Raw genomic sequence first — 20,814 nt, 5'->3', positions numbered from 1 at the left:
CATCTGATGGCCGGTGAGGAGCTGACCACGTTCACGGAGGCCGAGCAAGAGGATTGCTGGCGCCACGCGATGCTGGATGAGCTAGCGTCGATCAACGACAACGCCACTTGGACACTCACCACACTGCCTGCTAGGCACCGAGCCATCGTGCTCAAGAGGGTGTTCAAGGTGAAAAAGGATGAGCACGACGCCATTGTCAAGCACAAGGCGCGCCTCGTTGCAAAGGGCTATGTACAGCGCGAGGGGGTGGACTTCGAGGAAGTCTACGGTCCGGTGGCAAGGATGGAGTATGTGCGGCTTATCCTTGTCGTGGCCGCTCATCACGGGTGGGAGGTACACCACATGGACATCAAGTCGGTGTTTCTCAACGGCGACCTCAACGAGGAGGTGTACGTCTCCCAGCCTCCACGGTTCGTTGCCAAGAACCACGAGAAGGGCGTGTACAGGCTACATAAGGCCCTATACGGTCTCCGACAAGCCCCAAGGGCATGGAACACCAAGCTCGATGCAAGACTAGCATCCCTTGGGTTCTCACGCAGTGCTTCTGAGCATGGCGTGTACTCGCGTGGCCCCGTGAACACGCTCCTCATCGTCGGCATCTACGTCAACGACCTGGTCATCGCCGGGGCAGAGCCCGAAGAGGTTCAACACTTCAAGGGAGAGATGCATCGTCTCTTCAGCATGAGCGACCTTGGGCTGCTCCGGTACTACCTCGGACTAGAGGTGAACCAGGAGGGTGGTCGCATCACGATCACGCAGGCGGCCTACGCCACCAAGATGATCGAGCGAGCAGGCATGAAGGACTGCCATGCCGTGCATGATCCAATGGAGGCACGACTGAAGCTCAGCAAGGATAGCTCTGAGAAGGCGGTGGACGCTACGCTCTACCGCAGCATCATTGGGAGCCTCAGGTATCTCGTGCTCACCCGACCAGACATTACGTTCGTTGTCGGGTACCTGAGTAGGTTCATGGAAGCCTCGGCAAGCGATCGCCTCGCTGCCATCAATCACCTGCTCTGGTACATCGCGGGTACGCTCACGCATGGATGCATGTATCGTCGTGGCGATGGCGAGAGCTTGGTCGGGTACAGAGACTCCGACCATGCTGGTGACGTGGACTCTCGGAAGAGCACCTTGGGCATACTGTTCCTTCTCGGGAACAGTCCCGTCAGCTGGCAATCGATGAGGCAGAAGGTTGTGGCCACTCCTTCATGCGAGGCAGAGTACATCGCGGTAGCTATGGCGGCATTGAAGGAAATATGCCCTAGAGGCAATAATAAAGTTATTATTTATTTCCTTATATCATGATAAATGTTTATTATTCATGCTAGAATTGTATTAACCGGAAACATAATACATGTGTGAATACATAGACAAACACTATGTCACTAGTATGCCTCTACTTGACTAGCTCGTTGATCAAAGATGGTTATGTTTCCTAACCATAGACATGAGTTGTCATTTGATTAACGGGATCACATCATTAGGAGAATGATGTGATTGACTTGACCCATTTCGTTAGCTTAGCACTTGATCGTTTAGTTTGTTGCTATTGCTTTCTTCATGACTTATACATGTTCCTATGACTATGAGATTATGCAACTCCCGTTTACCGGAGGAACACTTTGTGTGCCACCAAATGTCACAACGTAACTAGGTGATTATAAAGGTGCTCTACAGGTGTCTCCAAAGGTACTTGTTGGGTTGGCGTATTTCGAGATTAGGATTTGTCACTCCGATTGTCGGAGAGGTATCTCTGGGCCCACTCGGTAATGCACATCACAATAAGCCTTGCAAGCATTGCAACTAATGAGTTAGTTGCGCGATGATGTATTACGGAACGAGTAAAGATACTTGCCGGTAACGAGATTGAACTAGGTATTGAGATACCGACGATCGAATCCCGGACAAGTAACATACCGATGACAAAGGGAACAACGTATGTTGTTATGCGGTCTGACCGATAAAGATCTTCGTAGAATATGTAGGAGCCAATATGGGCATCCAGGTCCTGCTATTGGTTATTGACTAGAGAGGTGTCTCGGTCATGTCTACATAGTTCTCGAACCCGTAGGGTCCGCATGCTTAACGTGCTTTGACGATATAGTACTATGTGAGTTATGTATGTTGGTGACCGAATGTTGTTCGGAGTCCGGGATGAGATCACGGACATGACGAGGAACTCTGGAATGGTCCGGAGATAAAGTTTGATATATGGGATAATAGTGTTTGGTCACCGGAAGGGTTCCGGAATTCACCGGAAGGGATTCCGGATGTTTCCCGAAATGTTTGGGTACGAGAACACTTTATCTGGGCCAAAGGGGAAAGCCCACGAGGCTTTTGGAAAGTGCAAAAGGAAGTTTTGCGGAGACCAGAGGCTAGACTCCAGGAACCCTGGTGTCTAGGGGGTAGACGCCGGGAACCCTGGCGTCTAGCCCTGGAGTCCGAGAAGGACTCTTGCCTTTTGGGTGAAACCGACTTTGAGGAGGCTTTTACTCCAAGTTTCGACCCCAGCGCTCAACATATAAATAGAGGGGTAGGCCTAACACCAAAGACACATCAAGAAACACCAAGCCGTGTGCCGGCAACCCCGTCCCCTCTAGTTTATCCTCCGTCATAGTTTTCGTAGTGCTTAGGCGAAGCCCTGCGGAGATTGTTCTTCACCAACACCGTCACCACGCCGTCGTGCTGCCGGAACTCATCTACTACTTCGCCCCTCTTGCTGGATCGAGAAGGCGAGGACGTCACCGAGCCGAACGTGTGCAGAACTCGGAGGTGCCGTGCTTTCGGTACTTGGATCGGTCGGACGTGAAGACGTACGACTACATCAACCGCGTTGATATAACGCTTCTGCGAACGGTCTACAAGGGTACGTAGACAACACTCTCCCCTCTCGTTGGTATGCATCACCATGATCTTGCGTGTGCGTAGGAAATTTTTTGAAATTACTACATTCCCCAACAGGCATGTCAGGGAATCTGGTTGGCTCGCCTTCTTGGCGAGATGCTGAATCAGGACACCGCCCCTGCACTCATCTTCGTTGACAACAAATCGGTGATTTCCCTCTGCAAGAATCCAGTGCTTCATGACCGCAGCAAGCACATCGATCTCCGCTATCACTTCATACGTGACTGCATCAAGAAAGGCACGGTGATCGTGGAGTTCATCGGGACTGGTGAGCAGAAGGCGGACATCCTGACCAAGTCACTTGGTCGTGTCCGGTTCCAAGAATTGCGCGACAAGGTCGGGACCATCAACGTCAAGCCTCTTCGATAGGATTGAGGGGGAGATTGTTGATCAAACCCAGTCTCTACATGTAGGCTTTCTTGGATGAAGGCTTTGTAGCATGTAGGCCTTACCTGGGCAAAAGGCTAAGGTAGAGAAGTAACTAGCTCAAAAAACTAAGCGTGTGTGTGCAAGTACGCAGCTTGTGTGTGCTGTGTGCACCTCCAGTCGGGCCTATAAAAAGGACCCCAAGTCCTTCAGTTGTAATAAGGCCATTCCAGTGCAATATCAATCATCCTCAAGAGCTCTCCCATGTGTGTGTGTGTTCAGTGTAGAAGCATTGTTCAGCCACTAGTACTAGTAGTCTAGTATGTGAGCTCCGCTCCAACTCGATTGTGTGTGTACACTAGTGCAGAACCGGGCAATAGCACCGGTTCGTAAGGCCCTTTAGTGCCGGTTCCATAACCGGCACTAAAGTGTGGTCACTAAAGCCCCCCCCCCCACCTTTAGTACCGGTTCAGCACGAACCGGTGCTAAAGGGCAACCACGTGGCACGAGCCAGCTCCGGGGGCCGGGAGCCCTTTAGTAGCGGTTGGTAACACCAACCGGTACTAAAATGTTTGGGGGGTTTTTGGTTTTATGATTTCTTTTTCATTTAATTTTGTGTTTTCCATTTTAATTCTTTTTCGTTTGCTGGTATTTTACGATACTACACATTGTACACGTTATGCATATATATATATATATATATAAATAGAATTTCTAGTAGAACCAATCATATATATATATCATCAATGTCTCACAAACCACCATGCATATTAATTCACACATACACACATGTATATCTATATACAATTTCTCCTACATATGCATGTTGCCTTCGGAGCCAGTGGCATTAGCCTAATTGGTGCCTTCGGAGCACGATGACAATTGGAAGTGGTTCATGACCTGGTTGATGGGGGCAGTAGCGGGTAATAGTATTCTCCCTTTGGATTTATGACCTGGTCGAGCAAAAATCCCGCTATTTCCTCTTGAAGTGCTTCTACGCGCTTCGTTTCTAGGAGCTTGTCCCGCACCTCTTTGAACTGTTAAGAAGGAGATCAATATGCATGTGTATTAGTTGTGTGACTAGATATCGATAATGGTGTAAAAATTGTGAATAGTGTTCTGACAAGCGTATACCCATTCCTGTCTTTGAGATCTGCTCCTTTCGGACGCCATCATGCGAACGTTCTCGCAAACGCAGAATACACACAGATCAGTCCCCTGCGCCTGCTTCAGGGCCTTTATTACGAGAATGGAATTTAATTTGATCAGATAATAATTAATCAAGCATGATAATTAAAGAGATGGCAGCTAGCTAGCTAGCTAGTACTACTTAATTACTTACCTTGGGTCGAAACCATTTCAGCTGTCGTTTCCATTCGCCTTCCATGACGCTGATGAACCTTGCCCAAGCCCTGCCCGCCGACAGAGAAAATGAATAAAGGGGTTATTAAATAGTTCATATCATGAAATGACAAACTAAATAGGCCGATATATATAGTTAATAATGATTGAAATTACCTGCTGACTATCCCAAACAAGATGTTATAGTCACTATTTGCTTTGAGTAGTGAGTCCAGTATTTGAACTGTTCCGGCGTCAACTTTAATGATACACAAGATCCAGTGAAATTTGCATGCACACACGTTTGCATGTCTTAATTAAGCAGGTATATGTAAGCAAAAACATGTAGCTAGCTAGTAGGCAAAAACAGAGAATTTGTAGTACAAGAAAGTGTGACTCACTGGAAGTTGTAAGGAAGTAGTATATCTTCATTGTATTTGAGGCACTTCAAGAACTCTAGCATGTTGTCCTCTACCTGCTTTTCATGATGCTTGTTTATTTTCCATGTGTATTCATTAACGGTGTTTGGGTCAATGAACCCAATGCCATAGCGTCCACCTTTTCTCATTTCATACATCTTCATCCTGCATAATACCACAGAAAAGAATATAGTGAGGATAATTACAGGTAATGATTGATCAAAAGGATCACTACAGCTATCTTGAGACTTAAATTACAGAAAGAAATCACTTATAGACAATAGCAACTGACGATAGATTTGTCGAGTGCGTCTTGATTGTATAACTGAAACAGTTCAGAATACTCAACGGTCATAGGTTTCTCATGGTAGTAATGATCCTTCTTGGCTTGCACCATGAGGGACTCTCGATCAGATCTCTTGGTAATGTCCATGTACCATTGATGCAATTCATACATTCTCGTTAGGAGCTTCTTGACCTCTTCTGGCTTGTCCAAAGGTTGGCCCCGGGCATATTTCCGTTTTATTTCCTCCTCTGTAAGCACAGGCATGTCCTCGATCTCGAGGAGTTGTCCAACAGTGATGTTGAGAGTTTCAGCCTGCATTATATGCTCCTGGGTTATTACCACATCGCCCACCTCGGGAACGTAAACTGTTTGCCCACAATAATATTGGGCGCGCGTACTGTCATGTGTTGTTGGCGGCACAACAAGCGGGGGGATCAATTGCGCCGCCTGTTCTCCCAGCTGGGCAACGGTTTTCCCGCATTTTTTGACAGCTGCTTGTTGTTTGCTCGAGCTCGAGCTCGCCTCCTTCTATAGACGTTGTCGATGTAACTTCCTGATGTGGCGCTCATAGTCTGTGTCAACAGGCTTAGGAGCTGGTGGTTGAGCCATACGAATGAAGTGGTCAACTACTTCCACAGGCACTTTCTCCCTTGGCGGCGGTGGCGGTTTCGGTCCAAAATGGGCGTCGACTTCTGCCCGCACTATGGCATTGGTTTTCTCCTCGGTCCTGTCGTAAGCCCTCTCAGGAAGAGGAGTAGTGAGGTTTGGACCATATTTATATCGCTTGCCTCCACCTGTACTTCCTGTACTATGACCTCGACTCGTACCGCTACGCACCATAGCTGCGGGGTGTCTCTTCTGCGATTGCTGAGGCGGCGGAGACGGCTGACGGGGCTGAGTTGGACGAGGAGGAGTGGCCTGAAGCTGTGCCCGACTTGTAGTGGCCTGAGGTTGTGCCGGACTTGGAGGAGGAGTGGACGTCTGACGCTGTGTCGGACATGGAGGAGGAGTGGCCTGACACTTTGCCGGACTTGGAGGAGGAGGAGTGGCCTCACGCGTTGGTGGACTTGGAGGAGCGGGAGTCTGCTGACTCGGTGGCGGACTTCGACGAGGAGTCGGGTGACGTGGTGTCGGTAGCCTTCGAAAGATGATGCAATCCTTTCTCCATAGGATGATACGATGTTTGGCATCTCCGAGTGTGTGCTCCTCGTCACCTCCAGGAATGTCAAGCTCTAGCCCGAATATTGGTCCACCACCTCATGAACCACGACACGAGCATAGCCTGCTGGAATCGGGTTGCAATGGAAGGTTGCATCGGGGGAATTTGTATAAGCAACGCCGTCCGCCACCTTCAAGGATATGTTCTTAATTTTGAAGTGTAGCTCGCAGTTAGTGTTCTCCATGATGTCACCCACGGGGTATCTATCCAGCATTGCGTCAAACGGGGCGGAACCCACGCTGCTTCTCGGTATGGATGGGGCGGTGGTATCCAATGCTGGATCATCCGCTAGCTGCTGCAGCTGCTGAGACCCCCTTTGTTGGCTAAGTGAGTCGATCTGCTCCTGCTGCCGCTGGAATTTGATTGCCAAGTCCGCGTGCGCTGATTCTAGGCCTTGAAGGCGTTCATAGTCAAGCTTCCTATGCTCCTCCTCCATCTTCCTCTTCTTCTCCTCCGCAATCTTCTTTCTCGCACGGGTTCTGTAGTCGGTGTTCCAGTCCGAAAACCCCTCATACCATAGAATAGCGCCCATGCCTCGTGTTCTTCCCGGGTGTTCAGGATTTCCCAGGGCACGCGTAAGATTGTCGTTCTCTCTGTTGGGCTCGAACAACCCGGATCGAGCCTCTTCTATTGCAACAAGTAGCTTATCTTCAGCTCCGTCCAGACATGCCTTCTTGGAAACTTTGCCTGTCTTCGGGTCCAACTCCCCCCCATGCGCATAGAACCAAGTCCTGCACCCGGGGGGCAGCTCAATGTTTCTGGAGTGACACTTGCATCCATCATCTCTTTCTCAGACTTATCCCACTTAGGCATTCCCACCGCATAGCCACCTGGCCCCAGCTTATGGAACTTATCCTTTTTTGTGGCATTGGCCTTGTTTATTCTTGACCGTTCCTTAGATAATTCTGAATCCTTGAATTTCACGAAATCGTCCCAATGAGCACTTTGGTTCTCTAGTGTTCCCTCGAATACTGGAGTCTTCCTTCCTCCCTTGACGTACTTGTCCCATTCACGATTCTTGTGGTTCTTGAATGCAACCGCCATCTTCCTGAGAGCAGCGTCCTTGACTTTCTGCACATCTGCTTCTGTGAAATGATCTGGTAGGGTGAAATGTTCCATGAGAGTATCCCAAAGCAGAATTTTTTGTCTGTCGTCGACAAAAGTAAGATCTGGACGTGGCTTTGCTGGCTCTCTCCATTCTTGAAGGGAGATCGGGAGTTGGTCCTTCACAAGAACTCCGCATTGATGAACGAACTTGTCCGCAATCTTCTTAGGCGCTAATGGTTCGCCATTAGGTTTGATTGCCTCGATATTATACTTTACGCCCTCCTTCAACTTTTTGTTCGGGCCTCGTTTCGTCCTGTTGCCTGAAGATTTGCTTGATCTGGATGGCTGAAAGAAGAAAGATCGATTCGTTAATATATCTTCAACTCATTTAAAACATGTGATGATCACCAGATGCCTGCTTATATAAATATATATACCTCTCCGGTGTTGTCATAATCGTAGTTCATGACTTCATCAATTCGGTCGTCGCGGTCGAATATCATATCACCCTCTCTGGTGTTGTTTAGAAATTCGGAGCCGTCATAATCTTCTTCATTCTGATCATCATCTGGCCCGCGTATTATATCGAACATGGTCTGTTCTCCCTCTCTGTTGGTATTGTCCGCCATAGCTTTTATTTAACTATGCCAAAAGAAATATAAAACAATTTAGTATTCAAATTACATCGTCTCGAATAATAGATATAATCTCGAATACATCGTCTCGAATAATAGATATAATCTCGAATACATAGTCTCGAATAATAGATATAATCTCGAATACATTGTCTCGAATAATAGATATAATCTCGAATACATCGTCTCGAATAATATATAATCTCGAATACATCGTCTTGAATATTATATATCGAGTACATCACTGGCTAGCTAGCTAATAAAGATCGAATACTACAGAAGAATCTAGGACACTCGCGGTTCCTGCGGCGCGGGCGGTGGACACCCAAAGAGAAGGAACCCTCACAGGATCATAGCTGAAGTGAGATCCCTGAAGAAACTGCCAGGTATTGGAGAACCTGCCGCCCTCTAACGCAACCATGTAGTGATGGACGTGCTCGTCCTCCTCCCTGACACGGCGACGTACCACCTCCGGCGGGGCCGGCTCCCTCCGCACCGAAACTAGCCCACGCGAACGCCACCAAATGAGATCAGGGTCGACGACGAGACCCGGGGCCGGGTTCCTCATCAAGCGGCGCGCCCCTCCAGCCAGCACCTCCCAGTGCCAGCCCGACGGAGCCCAGTCCCGGACATGGGTCAGTCGGACGTCGTCGCGGACGGGTCGACGGCGAGGATGCAGGCCGGGCATCGTCGAGAACAAATACTAGCTATATGCCCGCAAAAAGTAACATTTTTTTAATGATTGGATTTTGATAACTAAAATTTCTAACATTTCTATATAACACTAATTATGCTATCATTGCATATGTCAAAATTCTATATGCTATTTCATACTAATTAAGCATCTAACACTAAAAGCAGAAAACACAAATTTTATACATCCATTAAAAAACTGAAAAACAATATTATATAAAAAAATTCCATAATAATAAAACACTAATTATATCCATCTAACATGCATTCATACATATATATACTAGTGAAAAAATAATAATCTAAAAAAATCTAAACTAATTAAACATACAAAATACGTATATACTAATATATACATGCATTAATTCATACATATGTACGTGTGTGTGTTGATCATGCTTGTGTGTGTGTGTATGGGCTCGGGGAGGGGCGGCGCCCATGGTGGCCGCCGGGGGCGAAGGAGAGGGGTTAGAGGGGGAGAGCTCACAGCGGGGCGACGGCCGTCAGAGGGGGAGAGCTCACAGTGGGGCGACGGCGAGGCGATGGCCGGGGGCGGCGACGGGCCGGGGCGTGACGCGGGGGCGGCGCGACGGGGACGGGCCCGGGGCGGCGACGGCGACGGCGTCGATCGATCGGGGCGCGCGGGCGGTGCTTCAATGGGGAAACAGAGGAAGAAACAGAGGGAGAATGAAATTTTCGTAAGTGTTGTATATATAGAAGGCACCTTTAGTACCGGTTGGAGCCACCAAGCGGTACTAAAGGCCTGTTTTGGCCAGGCCAAGCGGCGGGAACCACACCCCCTTTAGTACCGGTTGGTGCCACGAACCGGTACTAAAGGGGGTGCGCTAGCGCAGGTGCGGTGCGCAAGTTTAGTCCCACCTCGCTAGCCGAGGGGCGACCGCACTGGTTTATAAACCCCCGTGCGGTAGCTCTCTTGAGCTCCTCTCCAAAGCAGGCCTACTGGGCCTACATGTTCTGTGCTGCCCTGTTGGCCTACTGGGCCTTTGCGGGCCTGCATCCTGGCCCAACAACATGTTGGGTTTCTAGTCGTATGCAGGCCGCTCTGGCCTAGTAGGCGGGCTTTTTTTATTTTATTTTTTTGCTTTATTTATTTTTGAGTTGTTTTTTTTGTGTATTTAGAGTTTCTTTGTGAATATTTTTGCTTTAGGTACAAAAAATTACAAACTTTCTGTTAGTGCCCGTAGTTTTCAAATTTGAATAGTTTAAATTTTGAATTATTTGAAATTAGTGTGAATCACTAGTTTGTGAATAACTTAACTTTAAAAATCAGTAAAGGCATGAAAGAATTTGTTTGCACATAAAATTTCTTCGCATTTCAAATGCCAAAACACATAATTAACTACGTACCCTAACTATTACAGAGATTCCCTTCTGGGTGTGAAACACAGAAGAAAGTGATGATAGTGAAGCTCGATCACATCCCAGATCTTTGGGTGTGAAACTTTTTCTTCGCGTGTGTCCCTTTGCGCCGTAACCATGGAAAATCTTCATCATTTAACGGGATGCTCGGGTCAATATTCACTGTGAATGGAGCAATTTCATCAAACTTTTCATAATCTTCTGACTTGTCTGTCTTGTCATCCACTCCCATGATGTTTTTCTTCCCAGAAAGAACTATGTGCCGCTTTGGCTCATCGTACGATGCATTCGCTTCCTTATCTTTTCTTTTTCTTGGCTTGGTAGACATGTCCTTCACATAGAAAACCTGTGCCACATCATTGGCTAGACGAATGGTTCGTCTGCATACGCAAGATTGTTGAGATCCACTGTTGTCATTCCGTACTGCGGGTCTTCCATTACCCCACCTCGTGTCATATTGACCCATTTGCACCGAAACAAAGGGACCTTCAAACCACGTCGATAGTCAAGTTCCCATATGTCCTATATATAACCATAATATGTTTCCTTTCCCGTCTTGGTTTCTGCATCAAAGCGGACACCACTGTTTTGGTTGGTGCTCTTCTTATCTTGGGCGATCGTGTAAAATGTATTACCATTTATCTCGTACCCTTTGAAAGTCATTATATTCGAAGATGGTAACAGGGACAGCAAGTACAGGTCATCTTCAATAGAGGTGTCATGCATGGTACGTGTCTGCAACCAGCTGGCGAAACTCCTGGTTTGTTCACCTGTAATCCAGTCATCAGACCACTCCGGGTGTTTGGAGCGTAGCAAATTCTTGTGTTCATCCATATACGGAGCCACCAAGGCGGAATTCTGTAGAACTGTGTAGTGTGCTTCAGTGAGAGAATGTCCGTCCATACATATTATTTGTTCCCCTCCTAGCGTGCCTTTTCCATCCAGTCTGCCCTTATGCCGCGATTCAGGAACACCAATCGGCTTAAGGTCAGGAATAAAGTCAATACAAAACTCAATGACCTCCTCATTTTGACGGCCCTTGGAGATGCTTCCTTCTGGCCTAGCACGGTTATGAACATATTTCTTTAAGACTCCCATGAACCTCTCAAAGGGGAACATATTGTGTAGAAATACAGGACCCAAAACGTTAATCTCTTCGCATAGGTGAACTAGGACGTGCGTCATGATGTTGAAGAAGGATGGTGGGAACACCAACTCGAAACTGACAAGACATTGCACCAAATCATTCTCTAACCTTGGTATGATGTCTGGATCGATTACCTTCTGAGAGATTGCATTGAGAAATGCACATAGCTTCACAATGGCTAATCGAACGTTTTCCAGTAGAAGCCCCCTCAATGCAACCAAAAGCAGTTGCGTCATAATCACGTGGCAGTCATGAGACTTTAGGTTCTGGAATTTTTTCTCTGCCATGTTTATTATTCCCTTTATATTCGACGAGAAGCCAGACGGTACCTTAATACTGAGCAGGCATTCAAAGAAGATTTCCTTCTCTTCTTTGGTAAGAGCGTAGCTTGCATGACCCTGATGTATGCCGTCTTTTCCGTGCATACGTTGCTGGTCCTCTCGTGCCTCAGGTGTATCTTTTGTCTTCCCATACACGCCCAAGAAGCCAAGCAGGGTCACGCAAAGATTCTTCGTCACGTGCATCACGTCGATTGCGGAGCGGACCTCTAGGTCTTTCCAATAGGGCAGGTCCCAAAATATAGATTTCTTCTTCCACATGGGTGCGCGTCCGTCAGCGTCATTCAGAACAGGTTGTCCACCAGGACCCTTTCCAAAGACCACCTTCAAATCCTTGACCATATCATGTACATCAGCACCAGTACGGTGGCGAGGCTTCGTCCGGTGATCCGCCTCACCTTTGAAATGCTTGCCTTTCTTTCTTACGGGATGCCTGCTCAGAAGAAATCGACGATGTCCCAGGTACACATTCTTCTTACAATTAGCCAAATATATATTTTCGGTATCGTCCAAATAGTGCGTGCATGCGCGGTATCCCTTGTTTGTCTGTCCTAAAAGGTTACTGAGAGCAGGCCAATCATTGATGGTCACGAACAGCAACGCCTCTAGGTCAAATTCTTCCCCCATGTGCTCATCCCACGCACGTACACCTGTTCCATTCCACAGTTGTAAGAGTTCTTCAACTAATGGCCTTAGGTACACATCAATGTCGTTGCCGGGTTGCTTAGGGCCTTGGATGAGCACTGGCATCATAATGAACTTCCGCTTCATGCACAACCAAGGAGGAAGGTTATACAAACATAGAGTCATAGGCCAGGTGCTATGGTTGCTGCTTTGCTCCCCAAAAAGATTAATGCCATCTGCGCTTAGACCAAACCATACACTCCTTGCGTCATCTGCAAACTCCTTCCCGTACTTTCTTTCGATTTCTCTCCACTGCGACCCGTCAGCGGGTACTCTCAACTTTCTGTCTTTCTTACGGTCTTCTCTGTGCCATCGCATCGCCTTGGCATGCTCTTTGTTTTGGAACAAACGTTTCAACCGTGGTATTATAGGAGCATACCACATCACCTTGGCAGGAATCTTCTTCCTGGGGCGCTCGCCCTCGACATCACCAGGGTCATCGCGGATGATCTTATAGCACAATGCACCACATACCGGGCAAGCGTTCAAATCCTCGTACTCACCGCGGTAGAGGATGCAATCATTAGGGCATGCATGTATCTTCTGCACCTCTAACCCTAGAGGGCAGACAGCCTTCTTTGCTTCGTACGTACTCTCGGGCAATTCGTTGTCCTTTGGAAGCATATCCTTTATCATTATCAGCAACTTTCCAAATCCCATGTCAGACACACCATTCTCTGCCTTCCATTGCAGCAATTCCAGTGTGGTGCCCAGCTTTTTCTTGTCACCTACGCAATTCGGGTACAACAATTTTTTGTGATCCTCTAACATGCGCTGCAACTTCTTCTTCTCCAAATCACTTGCGCAGTTTCTCTTTGCATCGGCAATGGCCCGACCTAGATCATCAACGGGCTCATCTGATGCCTCTTCTTCAGCTTCTTCCCGCATTGTCGGCTCAGCTTCTTCCCGCATTACCGGCTCAGCTTCTTCCCCCATTGTTGTATCATCGTATTCAGGGAACCCATGGCCAGGATAGCTGTCGTCGTCCTCTTCTTCTTCATTGTCTTCCATCATAACCCCTCTTTCTCCGTGCTTGGTCCAAACATTATAGTGGGGCATGAAACCGGACTTAAACAGGTGGACATGAATGGTTCTTGACGTAGAGTAATTGTGACCATTCTTACAGCGAGCACATGGACAAGGCATAAAACCATCCGCCCGCTTGTTTGCCTCAGCAGCAAGCAGAAAAGTATGCACGCTCTCAACAAACTGGGGAGAGCATCGGTCATCGTACATCCATTGCCGGCTCATCTTCATTACACAACACCGAATAGACCAAATTAATACAAGTTCATACATAAAGTTCATACAACACTTAAATGCAACAAACAAATAACTCTCTAGCTAAAGCATTTAAATGCAACAACAAATACGATCAAGATCGCAACTAAGGTAACAATGGATCCAACAGCATAATGATACCAAGCCTCACTATCGATGGCATATTTTCTAATCTTTCTAATCTTCAAGCGCATTTTCTCCATCTTGATCTTGTGATCATCGACGACATCGGTAACATGCAACTCCAATTCCATCTTCTCCCCCTCAATTCTTTTCAATTTTTCTTTCAAGTACTCATTTTCTCTTTCAACTAAATTTAACCTCTCGGCAATAGGGTCGGTTGGAATTTCCGGTTCACATACCTCCTAGAAAAAATTTCTATGTCAACTTGATGGGCATAATTGTCATAAACACGAAATGCAACTAGTTTTAAAAGAGAATATATATACCACATCTGAATCATAACAAGGACGAGGGCCGACGGGGACGGATATCAAAACCATGGCACTATATGTATAACAAACAACGTACGGGTAAGATAATTATACGAGTAACTATATATCCAAATCACACAAACATCATTTTTTATATAAAATTTCATGAACAAGAGGCTCACCACAAGGTGGTGCGGGCGATCGACGGTGGTTACGACGGAGATTTAGAAGGCACTAAGTAAACCACACCTACATATGCAAACTAAGTGTTATTTTTGACCTCAAATTGCATATAAATCAAATACTAGCACATATATATATCCTCCCAAATTACTAAAACCACAAATTAATCACTATATAAAGCATTGCAAGAGCTAATCTAGCAATGAGAGATGAAAGGACAAAGTTGCTAACCTTTGTGATCATTTGAATGGATGGGGGCCTTCAAATCTTGACAAAATTTGGGCAAAATGTGTGATGAGCTCGAGAGGAAGAGGGGAAGAACAGAGAGGAGAGGGGAAAGGGGAAGAACAGAGCGAGCTCGGGTGGACGAAGGGTTTATGTAGGACGACCTTTAGTACCGGTTCGTGCCAAGAACCGGTACTAAAGGGGCTGGAGGGGCCCCAGTCTGACAACATCCTGCCACCACTCTCATTAGTACCGGTTCGTGGCACGAACCGGTGCTAAAGGTTCACCACGAACCGGTACTAATGAAAGCGGCCCGGCTAGCCGTTGGAACCGGCACTAATGTATACATTAGTGCCGGCTCAAATACAAACCGGCACTAATGTGCTTCACGTTTGACCCTTTTTCTACTAGTGGTAGCACCGGTTCGTGTCCTCCTGTACTAGTATAGCTAGACATTCGTCAGTAGTTCATCTCTAGTCTGTACTTGGGCTAACACTCCCCTCCTCCCTCTCTATTTCCCTCCCCGATCCCCACGGCTGCCGCACCTCTCACTCCTCTTGCCCATCCCTCCTTAGGCCCCATGGCGGTGGCCGGGCCGGAGCGGGTCAGAAATCCGTGGGGAGTCCACCGGCAGGAGGATGTATTAGGGGTTGGTGGAGCGGTGGATGCGGGCGATGTCGCTTGAGGGAGGCTCGCCGGCCAAAGCAGCATGAGCAATGAGCTATGCCCCCTCCTCCCTGCCCTCACTCTCGTCTGCCTCCTTTCTAATAAAGCGTTGGCTGCAGGGGCACATCAGTCCGGCACAAGGTGGAGAAGAGTAAAGGCCAAATAGAACCTTTGTTTTTGCATTTTGATGCTACAATTTATGATTATGTGTATGTGTTCATTGTCAACACCTGCCCGTTTGTTCTGGTGTGCCACATCCAAATCTTTACGTAAACATTTATTACCATGTCTTTTGTCCAAACCAAATTTGAATTCATCTTTGGTGTGGTCCGTTGAAATCTTCTCCAATCTGTTTGTTGCTTGAATGTTTCTCTATTTGGGCTAAATCAGATTAGGGAAGATGGATCAACATGAGGTGTTGGAGCAGATTGGGAAGGGCTCGTTTGGCTCTGCAGAGGCACAAGGCTGAGAGGAAGAGGTTAGTGATATTCCATTTCCACCCTTGCTCTCTAGAATCCCTGGAGCATCTCTCAGGTATGACTTGTTTCAGGTATGTCTCAAAGAAGATCAGGCTCGCCCGTCCGACCATCAGGTGCCATCGATCCGCACAACAAGAGGTATCTCTCTTTCTTCCTTTTTTTGTGTCATGTCATGTGTCAGCATTCAACTTAGACGCATGGTTTGTTTACCATTTTGTTCATACAGATGGAGCTCATCGCAAAAGTAAGGAGCCCTTACATTGTGGAACACAAATATTCTTAGGTGGAGAAGGTGAGCATGGCCCCCTCTTCTCTTATTTGTGCATGTTGGCAGGGTCCTAAGAGCAATATTCACTACACCACGACACTCGAAGCAGTGACAAACAATCTGTCGGCATAGGTCACTTACGGCGACAGATTTACTGTTGGCAAAGACCTTTGGCGACAAAAAGGAGTTGTCGCCTATAGTCCTGCCGGGAAGGGTTTTTGCCGACAGATAAATCTATGCCGACAGACAGTATGACACGTTTGATGAGATCTATGACGACAGACATTTCTACACCGACAGACTGCGGTATGCCGACAGGTCATCTGACAGTGAGCTATGCCGACAGATTATGCGACGTCCATTCCTACGTCGACAGTTTGTGTGTCAGTGAGCTATCCCGACACATAGTGCGGCAGCCAATACTTCTACCAACACATTTGCTGCCAGGGTTCTACATTCCAGTACAAATGCGAATGCACCATATTTCGAATGAAATTACATTCATAATATCCAATCGTTTTCATTACACAATACATATACAGCTGCATGCATAAACTTGCGAAAGTTAAGCATGTTGTTTCACTGGTTGAAAAATAAAAAACAATCACAACCAGTTCGGTGCTACCAGCCAGCAGTGAAAAAATAGTGTTCATGCATTTTAAATAGTGCTCATGTATCTTTTTCTAAATGTTCATGGTAAAAGAAGTCCTGTTATCAAAAAGTGTAAATGTAATTAGTTTTCACATATATGTTGGAAAATGTCCATATAACTAAAAGGGTGTTCACATACTTTTTAAAAATTATTTCGTAATTTTAAGAAGTGTTCAAATCTTCTAAATTTTGTTGGTTTATTTTTTCATTTTTTTTAAATGTTTCTCTGGTTCTTTAAAAAAATCATGTACCCCTACTATTAGAAATTTGTTCACATATTTTTTCAGTTCTCACATTTTGATAATATTCATACATTTGAAATATTTTTTTCTCAAGGGAAAAGAAATTGTGGTCATGTAATTTTTATAAATTGTTTATGTAATTTAAAGTGCATGTGTCTTTCAAAAAATGTTCACGTAAAGATACTTGAAGGTCATGATGAACTTCTGCTGAAATCCTCTAAGTCCATCACTACATGTAAAAGATTTGTGGGAAATATCTTAGAATAACGTTAGAAACAACATAAGCTAGCTGCAGATATTAGATGATTTGGATTTTTTATTAATTACAACTTCCCAAGTGATCACCATGGTATTAGTGGCCAATTCAAAAATCCTCCATTGCTCCATCTACTCATCTCCTGCACCTCCATTCTCCTCCCTCTATCTTCCTGTGGCCCCTACACCCATTGGGCATCCTCTCTCTCTCTCTCTCTCGTTCTTCTTGTAGCACCATCGTACGGTTCCAACGCCGTTGTCGGTTCCGTCGCCACCAATGACTAATTCCATCTCTCATGGGTACACGACGTCTCTCCCGTGGATCACCTTGCCCAGGCCATTAGTGAAACTGAGAACGCTAGATGGGTAGGGAAAAATTAGATATGCATGAATAGACTTGAAAAAAAAATGAAATCTTCAAGTGCTATTGTTTTTCTTTTCGAGAGAGTTACCTACTAGTCTAGCCCAGCGGTGTGACGGCCCAAAGGCTTGTCCATGGAGGCCCATATAAACACCAGAGTCACTCTGCTTCGACCACGCGCAGACGACCGACCATGCTTCTTCTTCCTCGTCGCCTTCTTCCTCCCAGCAGAAGCAGCAGCAGGACCATGCCACCTCCTCCGGCCCTCCCCACCCCGCGCGCGCCTACATCTCTACGGACGGTAAACTCCTCACCTACACCTCCCTCTCGCCTTCTGCGCTCCCCCTATGGTTCTAGTTCTGGTCTCTGTGCCTTCTACTCTAGTGCCCGCAACCTGTTCGTCGAATTGCTCGCCCCCTTCCCTTGTGGCATTTGCCGCATCCGCGCACCCCCCAAACCGGCTTCCGCCTCTCAGCTAGGAGTACATTTACCACAAAACAGAGCAGCCTTCCCCAAAAAACAAAGAAAGATATTTCCCGTCAAAAAAACAACAAAGAAAGAAAGCTGTGCAGCCGAAAACGCCGCCGGGGCGGCCGGCTGCTCCGGCACGACGCTCCACCGGTGCAGTCGACGGCGGCGTGCTGCTACTGTGAGTGCACAAGGGGGCGCGATGTGCTCACGTGGCTACGGGGTGGGTGGAGCGTGGAGGCGCAGCGGGCGATGGTGGGATACAGAAGGTGGCCGCCGGCGCTTCTGAGTGCCGCTATGGGCTGAACCGGGCAGGCAATTGACCGCGTGGGAGCCGGTGAGCTCTGTTCTAGCTAGTGTGTTCCAACTGATGAATTCATGCGTCATTACTTGCTTCTGAACATTGCTTTAACTGAAGATGCTTACGAATTTGCGTCGTCCGGCATTGGTCATGATTACAGCATACATACAGTATCTACTTTGCAATCTTTAATCGATCATGTTAATGGATGCAGCCTACTATGTTCATCTCCACCTTCTTCTATCCCATGTGCCAATCCAAAGTTTCTTTAGTCTTGCAGGAATCACCCAGGCGACATGCCATAGCACGGTGTGACACTTCACGGAGCAACCCAAGAATATCTGAAACTGAAGCTACGCTTGCTCAACCTTCAGCAGCTGCCCAAGGTGGTACTGCCCCTCTGGTTCAGGCACTGAAATCAACTGCAGCCCAAGACGTGTCCTGCTTTCACTTCCCTGGACACAACCGAGGGAAAGCTGCTCCATCATCGTTGTCGAACCTTATTGGCGCCAAGACGTTTTCGCACGACTTGCCCGAGCTACCTGAGCTCGACGACCTCTTCTACCCCAAGGGTGTGATCTTGGATGCTCAGAACAGGGCAGCTGAACTGTTTGGGTCATCTAAAACATGGTTCCTGGTCAACGGGAGTACCTGCGGAATCCAGGCCGCGGTGATGGCCACCTGCTCCCCCGGTGACTACATCATTATACCTCGGAACTGTCACATTTCAGCGATCTCTGCCCTGGTTCTGTCCGGCGCTGTGCCCAAGTATATAGTACCAGAGTATAATTCTGCATGGGACATTGCTGGTGGTGTTACGCCGTCACAGGTGGATAAAGCACTGAAGGAGCTTGAGAAGGATGGCAAGAAAGTAGGTGCTGTTCTTGTTACTTCACCGACCTACCATGGCATATGCAGCGATGTGCAAGGTATCGTCGATGTTTGCCGTCCCTTACACATTCCGGTTATAGTTGACGAGGCTCATGGTGCACACTTCAGGTTCCATCACAGTTTTCCAGGCACGGCGATTGAGCAAGGTGCTGACTTAGCTGTGCAATCCACGCACAAGGTTCTGAGCTCTCTTACTCAGTCCTCGATGCTTCACATGGCTGGGGGTCTGGTTGATGCAGATAAAGTGAGCCAATGCCTCCAGTTGCTCCAGAGCTCAAGCCCAAGTTACCTCCTACTGTCATCATTAGATGCTGCAAGAGCTCAGTTGAGCGAGAACGCGAAATCTTTTGATGAACCGGTGGCTATGGCTTTAGAAACAAATGATCAGCTGCTGGTAATCCCAGGGTTATCTGTCCTGGACTTGTCATGCTTTGCTTCGGACTTCCCTGCCATTGATCCTTTGCGTATCACACTAAGTGCTTCAGGTCTACATTTATATGGATACGAAGCAGATGACATTTTAGAAGAGCATCGAATTGTATGTGAGCTTGTCGGAACACAGGCTGTGACATTTGCAGTCAGCTTAGGGACCAGAAGGCAAGATGTTCAAAAGCTTGTACAGTGTGCAAAGCATCTGTCAGAAAAATACTTCTCTGCAAAAGAATCCAGATGTAGAAAGCATAATTTCGTCTGTAGCCCATTAGATAAGTTCTCTGTCAAGCTGAGTCCAAGAGAGGCCTTCTTTACGAAGAAAAGTAGAGTGTGCATTGAGGACAGCCTTGGGAAGATTTGTGGTGAGCTCATCTGCCCGTATCCACCAGGTATCCCTGTGCTGATACCCGGTGAGGTCGTAACTCAGGATTCGCTGTCTTATTTAATAAACGTCAGAGACCAGGGCATCACAATCAGTGGAGCAGCTGATGGTGAACTCAACTCAATCATGGTATGTAACTTGTGATGATTATTCTGCCAATTCAAGATAACTATGTGGCAGAGATATTTCGATGGTTCACGGGACTCATGAATCATGATGCTTCTGTATAGTATGAGGGACGATAAGCACGCATCAGCCCAAGCAGAGGCTTCTTTTCTGACAGATATGGACAAAACTTGTCTAACGGAACAACCGACTGCCTGCTTGGCCAGACATTGAGAGTACATCTCGTGAAGGAAGAGTTAGCTGTCAAGCTACAAGACGATGCCAAAATTGAAGTAGGGTCTATGGCATGTGGCCTCCTGTGAGTTCGAAGCATAAACCATTGAAGTGGCAACCTTTTCCTGTGAAGTGCCTTGGAATGTAATGATATGCTGCTTTTGTCCGTAGCTCTCTTCAACAGAAGAGGCAAATTAGCCACCAAGTAACAGTTTCTGTGTTTTCCTTTCTTTTCCAGCTTTTCCCCCTGTGGTACTCCGCAGAACGGCGTGCCCAATCTGCATCGGCTGTGACTCCGAGCTCGACCATCCGCTGCAGTTTGTACACCTTTTTAAGGTTTTCCAGGAGTATGTTGCAAGGTTGCCCAAGCAGGTACTCTAGCTGCTTCTGTAAGTCCCACATCAACTCAAGAATTCATTAAATATTCCACTGAACGTGTACCGAAAGATTGTATCATCTGATGCATCATTGCAAATGTAACCACCATTTCTTTA

The 20,814-nt window shown here is 47.0% G+C and overlaps 1 protein-coding gene across 1 annotated transcript; it reads left to right on the top strand.

The window, feature by feature from the left end:
- Positions 1–17,688: 17,688 nt before the first annotated feature.
- Positions 17,689–20,814, top strand: LOC147977155 (uncharacterized). Its single transcript, XM_087519175.1, has 3 exons — positions 17,689–17,808; positions 18,557–20,464; positions 20,559–20,814. Exons 1-2 carry the CDS (start codon positions 17,701–17,703, stop codon positions 20,123–20,125), a joined length of 1,677 nt encoding a protein of 558 aa, XP_087375301.1. The 5' UTR covers positions 17,689–17,700; the 3' UTR covers positions 20,126–20,464; positions 20,559–20,814.

This window comes from Triticum urartu, chromosome 4A (genome assembly GCF_056163025.1).
Source record: "Triticum urartu cultivar PI428250 chromosome 4A, HENAU_Tu73, whole genome shotgun sequence".
In the NCBI taxonomy this organism is placed as follows: Eukaryota; Viridiplantae; Streptophyta; class Magnoliopsida; order Poales; family Poaceae; genus Triticum; species Triticum urartu.
The sequence above is the reverse complement of the archived record's forward strand: the minus strand, read 5'-3'. Positions and strand labels throughout refer to the sequence as shown.